We start from the raw sequence: 5,379 nt of genomic DNA, 5'->3' as shown, positions 1-5,379 counted from the left end.
GGGGGGATCCCCAGCCCTGCCGGTGACACCGAGCAGAGAGCAAACACCAAACCCCATCGGCTCCCACTGATTTCCCTGTCATGGCTCCAGCCCACAGCGTGCAAGGGATGTCCAAGAGCCCTGATGGGTGGGGAGCCCCGGCCCCCCGGCACTGCTGTGTCCCCCGAGGGATGCTCACCGCAGGCTGGAGTCTGGCAGTAGGTGGAGGGCACCCACAGGTTGGCAGAGCCGGGGTCGAAGAGCACCAGGAAATTTTGCGGGGGTGTCCCGATGCTGATCTCCCCGAAGTAGAAGGACTGTGAATGAGAGCGTGGGCGGATTTCTGTTTCTGCCTGGTTTTTTGAATGAGCTTTTTCAACTCTCTGCCCTCTGCTAGCTGAGAAACCCAAACCGCTAAGGGGTTGTAGGGAGGGCTCCTATCCCTGAGTGCATCGAGGGCAGCTAAAGCACAGAAAGGGGTGACCCCTTGCTTACAGCTCATAACGAAGTCAGCAGCAAGGCCAGGAGTAGTAGATCTGCCCTATAACCACCAAACTCTGCTTTTTTCAAAGGAAATCAATTCAGGATAAGGTGTGTTTGCCTCCTGCCTTCGTCTCCCAACATCACCCAGCCCTCAGAGCTGGGCTACAAAGACAGCAAAACTCCTTGCCCATGCCCAGCACAGCCCCTTGACTCGTGAGCAGGGAGGGAGCCGAGCCACCCGCTGCAAGGAGGGCGTCCCCAAAAACCAGAGCCGGGTGGCTCAGCGGAGGAAAGAAAAGCTTTAGTACTTACATCCAGGTAGTTTGTTAGTGGTTCGTAAGCCACAGATTTATTGAGCTGGTATTTCCTACCAGGGTCCCCTCTGAGGTTCTTCAGGAAACCCTCCGGCACCCCCTTCTCTCTCATCACCTCCTGCACGGACCTGCCTTTCCTCAGGGGGATCCTGCATGGGATGGAGATAGCAGCGAGATGCTGAGCAGCCAGGCAGCCCCTTCCACACGTGCACCCCCACGTGCCGAGGGTGAGCTCCGCTCCGCCGCCGGACCCTGCACCCTCCTCGGCGCTCACCTCACCATCCCCTCCCCGAGCCGGAGGCAGAGCAGGGCCAGCACCAGCCACCGCATGGTCCCGGGTTGTGGTGGCTCCATGGCAGCTCCTGCACCACCTCGGCCAGGGCAGGGTGTATATAGCCAGGAGCCGTGCCCAGCCCCTGCCTCCAGACACCCCTTTCCTCTATCGCTGCACCCACCCACCGCCAACGCTTGCGGTGTGTTTGTTGCCGCAGCCACCCTGATTTTTCATCCTTTCCCAGCTGTTCAGGCTCTAGCAGATTGGCCAGTACCTTTGATACCGAGACCAAGTACATGATATCTGATAAAAAGCGAAATTTTGTTGTTATCAAGAAGTTAATGTATTTTCTCTTGCCTTCAGCACCAGCTTGATCTTTCCAGAAAACAAAGGCAAAACACACCCTTTATAGCAAACGGAAATTTGTGATGCTGGTGTTCCCCTTTTGACCCACCCAGGCAGCCAAGGAAGTGCCACGGGTCTGCAGTATTTCTTCCATCCAAGTCTCCAGACAGCGTTACGTCCAATTCCCTCAACATGGCTAGCACGAAACAGCAGTGGTGGTTTTTCAGCCCAGCTCCAAACCTCCTGGGAACCAGCACGTACCCCCCAACATGTCTCCTTTTCCAGGCATTTGTCCTTTTGTCACTCGACCCCTTCTGCCCTTCACTGCCCTCCAGCTCTGCTAATACCCCCCAAGGAAGCCGAGATGGGGGCTGCCTGGTGAAGCAGCCCTGAAAGGCGTAACAGACCTTTACCTGCCTGGTTGTAACCACTCAACCATCTCCAAAAGACGCTGTGATTTGCTGCAGTTTATTATCTGTGTCAGAGTTACGCCGAGGATGCTCAGGTCGCATGTCTGGTGCTGTCTCCCACACGCTTTGAGTTATGCTGGTCATACCCAGGCTGGAGAGGTGCAAGGGAGTGTGTATTTAGGCATTCATTTGCAGGGGATTTTTAGTCCCGGGAGACCCTTTCCTACCCCTGGGAGGGTGCTACCAGCCAGACAGCCCTGCCAGTCCCTGCCGGGTCACTGAGGACCCATTGTGGCATCTGGTACCCCGAGGATGCTGCTCAGCCTTGTAGTTCGAAGCCTGGGCCCTCACTGCCTGCAGAAACTCTGCCACATGCTGGCGGGGGGACGATGACTGTCCCCACGTCCCCATCAGCCTGGTAGCCTCATCTGTGCTGGCCAGTGGCCTCATCTCCCATGGAAAACATGAGGTTGTTCTTCCGTGCAAAGCTCTCAGCAAAGGAGCCCCAGCTGGACCAACAGCCCGAGGCTGCTCAGACCCCTCTGCCTGGGGGACGCGGTGCTGGGCCAGCCCCACCTTAACATCGTGCTTTAACACATATCGCTTCAAGCACCCGCCGCACGCTGCGGTTCTGCTTCCATTTCGTTGGGACCAAACCCTTTGTCCAGATCTGAATTTGTCCCACGGGGGTCACCTACGTACGCACCCCAGGGAACAGGCAGAAGGGGGGCCAGCGCAGATCTCCCCGGGGTCGGCAGGAGCAACCCCGCTGTCCTTTGCTGTAGGGCACTTGCAGACTCCCCAGTCTCTGCTAACAGTGGGGACGGACCCCAGCAGAGCCTTGCTGCTCCCGTCCGAGCTGTCCGCATTGGACCGATGCTTCGAGCCTGCGGCGGCTCAGAAAACCCCCTGGCATCTCTTCCTCCCCCTCCATCGCATCCTGATGGATCTGCCTTTGCTCCGATGGATCCTGCAGGGAGCAAAGGGAAGAGCAAAGACTAGCAGGGACACGGTCAGCCGTCGCCTGTCCCTTCCTGCCACCACTGCTGCCAGAGCAGCTTCAGCTCGCAGAAACCTCCCCGTTTAATAGCGGAGGAGAAATGCCCTTCCCTGCTATCCGCGCCTAACTAATCTCCGTCTCGCTGCGCTCAGCCTCTGTCAATATTTTGACACAAAGCACAGAGGAGTTTGTGTCCTTTCTCTGGTGAAATGACAGAGCTATTAATATATCTGGTAATGAGCTCCAATGATAGAGCTTCTAAGAAACAAATTTGGATCCCGGGAAAGAGCGGTGTTACCCAAGCCTCCCCCGGCCAAGGTGTTCCCCGTCCCCTGCGGCCACAGACCACGATTCCCAATACTCCGGCTGTTGTTTTACCTGACTGAATAGCCCTGCTTCAGGGTTTAGGGGTCATTTGGATGTTATGGCTAACCTAATCTGGCCTCATATTCCCACTCTGACTTAACCACAGGACTTTGTTAAACCTTATCCAGCTGCAAGGAAGATGAGTGCCTTCCCACATGCACCTCTGACGAGGTTTCCTGGTGCCCAGCAAGAGGGACGGACCTGGGGACCGACCGGCCCCGCGACTTTACCCTCGGCCGGTCGGAGCTATCAGTTGAGCACTGCAAGTACCAGCAGCAGGGAGAGACGGGACAGCGTGTCCCCACAGTCACTCCAAGGCCACTACAAACTGCAAACAAAGCAATGTCCACCGCCACCGGCTAACTCTGTATTTGCTTGAGTAGGTGCTGGTGAGCATCCCCCTGAAGTGACAGTGCAGCCCGGCAGCAAGCGGCGGCTGGAGGAGGAGGAAGCCGTGCCGCCCCGTTAGGGACACGCATGGCATTTCCAGACATGCACCAGCGCCTGATGGCACAGAGCAGAGCTGGCTTTTTGGTGAATCCCTCGAGGAACTCCTGTACCCAGGGCTGCGGTTGGTGTTTAAGACCAACCTCAGTGACATGTTGGTGTCCTGATCCCCTGCACCGCAGCCTGGCGCATGGTGCTTCTCAAAGCCCTTGCAGGAATCAGGCTCAGGATACTCATTCTGGGCTTGTCCCTCATTGAGGACAAGGAGGACAGAAGCGGGGTGCAGGCAGGCCCGAGGGCAGCAGCTGGGATTTGGGGGACAGCAGCTGCCTGCTTTCAAAGTCTGCAGCCCCCAGCTGAGTCACACAAACCTTGCAGAGGGGACGGGGCTGGGCGGCGGGACATCTTCATATCCAAGGGCTCGGAAGCTGGGCTGCACTGTCTGCAGGAGCTACCCCGGGCACCAGCACGGGGAAGGGCTGGTCGCTCCCATCCCTGCGTCCATCGGGCTGTGAGCTGAGCTGCAGCTCGGAGCCTGCTGCGTTCATCAGAGCCACCCCCAAGCTCAATAATTCACTATAGATAAAGGCTGAGACTCAGTCCCACAGCCGTTATGAGTCAAGAGCATGTCATACCCCTTTGCAAGAAACATAAATACATTGACTTTAGGTTTGAAGCAGTCAGGGACAGCTTCCCCACCGCTTTCCCTGTGCTGACTCTGTGGAAATCTGCCTAGGAGTTTATCACGGCGCTTATCTTGCTGGAGAAAGAGTGACTGAGACACAAAACCCATCAGTCTGCGCTCAGTCGTCACTCAACAAACTCAAAAGGTCAGAGACGATTTGGGATGTTGGGGTTTATTTGTAACAGGAGACTGTGAGAACACACTTACACAGAAATCCCGGAGGGACAGGGAGCCATGCAGACACATAAAGGAACATAAAGGTCCATAGGAACCCCGTAGGACTCCAGCAATGCTGGCTAAGGTGTGTTTGGCCAGGACAGGGGCTGGATTTCGCTGCTCCACTCCTCTACGCCGACGGGGCGAAGCCAACACAGTTGTTGGCCATGTCAAAGACGGTGTAATACTCCTTGAGGAAGACGTCACCCAAGATCCAGAGCGGCTGCCCGTTCTGGGAAGGCACGTAAGTGGTCTCAACCCCAAGAAAGCAGTAGCCGTCGTTCTGTAAGGGGGGAATAACGAGGATCAGAGCCTCAAACAAGCACCAGGACCCTGCCAGCTGGGCTGCAGGGAGGGAGAGCATCGCTACTTGTCAAGAAGCACCAGGTCCTTTCCTGGCCCTCAAGGGCTCAGCAGGATGAAGCTGCTCAGCTAATACATACGTTCAAAACGTAGGCAGAGGGGGAGAGTGGGAGCTGAGCTCCGTTGATGATGAAGGTGATGGTGGGCATGTTCTGGATCTCATTGCAGTCAACTGCATACTGCGGAGAGAGGGTGAAGAGGAGGTTATGGCTGGAACAGCACCGACTGTGAGAGGAGCGATACCCCGCTATGTGGGGGTAACGCACACTTTATCCCCTGGCAGTGCCACATCACCTCCCTGACATGCCCGCAGCACCATATTCTCTAGATGCCATGTGAGTTTTGCAGGATCTGGTCAAGCCCATGGCTTCTGGCTCACTTGCAAGCCTCCCCGCTGCTACGTGCGCACCTCTGAATCATCCCCTGCACTTACACCATAGGAGGTCAGCTGGGCACCCAGAGCCTGAAGGAAGCTGCCCATGTACTCCTGGGGCACT

The 5,379-nt window shown here is 56.6% G+C and overlaps 2 protein-coding genes across 2 annotated transcripts in view; both read right to left on the bottom strand.

The window, feature by feature from the left end:
• Positions 1–1,106, bottom strand: part of LOC104081103 (gastricsin-like) — a 3,530-nt gene extending 2,424 nt beyond the window's left edge. The window contains exons 1-3 of the mRNA XM_009583714.1: positions 1,051–1,106; positions 775–925; positions 179–296 (exon numbers count right to left, since the gene is read on the bottom strand). Coding sequence (XP_009582009.1) covers positions 179–296; positions 775–925; positions 1,051–1,106 — 325 coding nt within the window. The remainder of the gene's footprint in view (positions 1–178; positions 297–774; positions 926–1,050) is intronic.
• A 3,543-nt stretch (positions 1,107–4,649) lies between these two features.
• LOC104081102 (gastricsin-like) overlaps positions 4,650–5,379 on the bottom strand; it is a 3,683-nt gene continuing 2,953 nt past the window's right edge. The window contains 3 exon segments of the mRNA XM_009583713.1: positions 4,650–4,802; positions 4,963–5,061; positions 5,316–5,379. The exon segment at positions 5,316–5,379 is cut by the window's right edge and continues 23 nt beyond it. Of these exon segments, the coding sequence (XP_009582008.1) occupies positions 4,650–4,802; positions 4,963–5,061; positions 5,316–5,379 (316 nt within the window).

The sequence above is a fragment of the Fulmarus glacialis genome, unplaced genomic scaffold, assembly GCF_000690835.1.
Source record: "Fulmarus glacialis isolate BGI_N327 unplaced genomic scaffold, ASM69083v1 scaffold14778, whole genome shotgun sequence".
Taxonomy (NCBI): domain Eukaryota; kingdom Metazoa; phylum Chordata; class Aves; order Procellariiformes; family Procellariidae; genus Fulmarus; species Fulmarus glacialis.
Note: the sequence above shows the minus strand (reverse complement) of the source record. Positions and strands in the feature narration are given on the sequence as shown.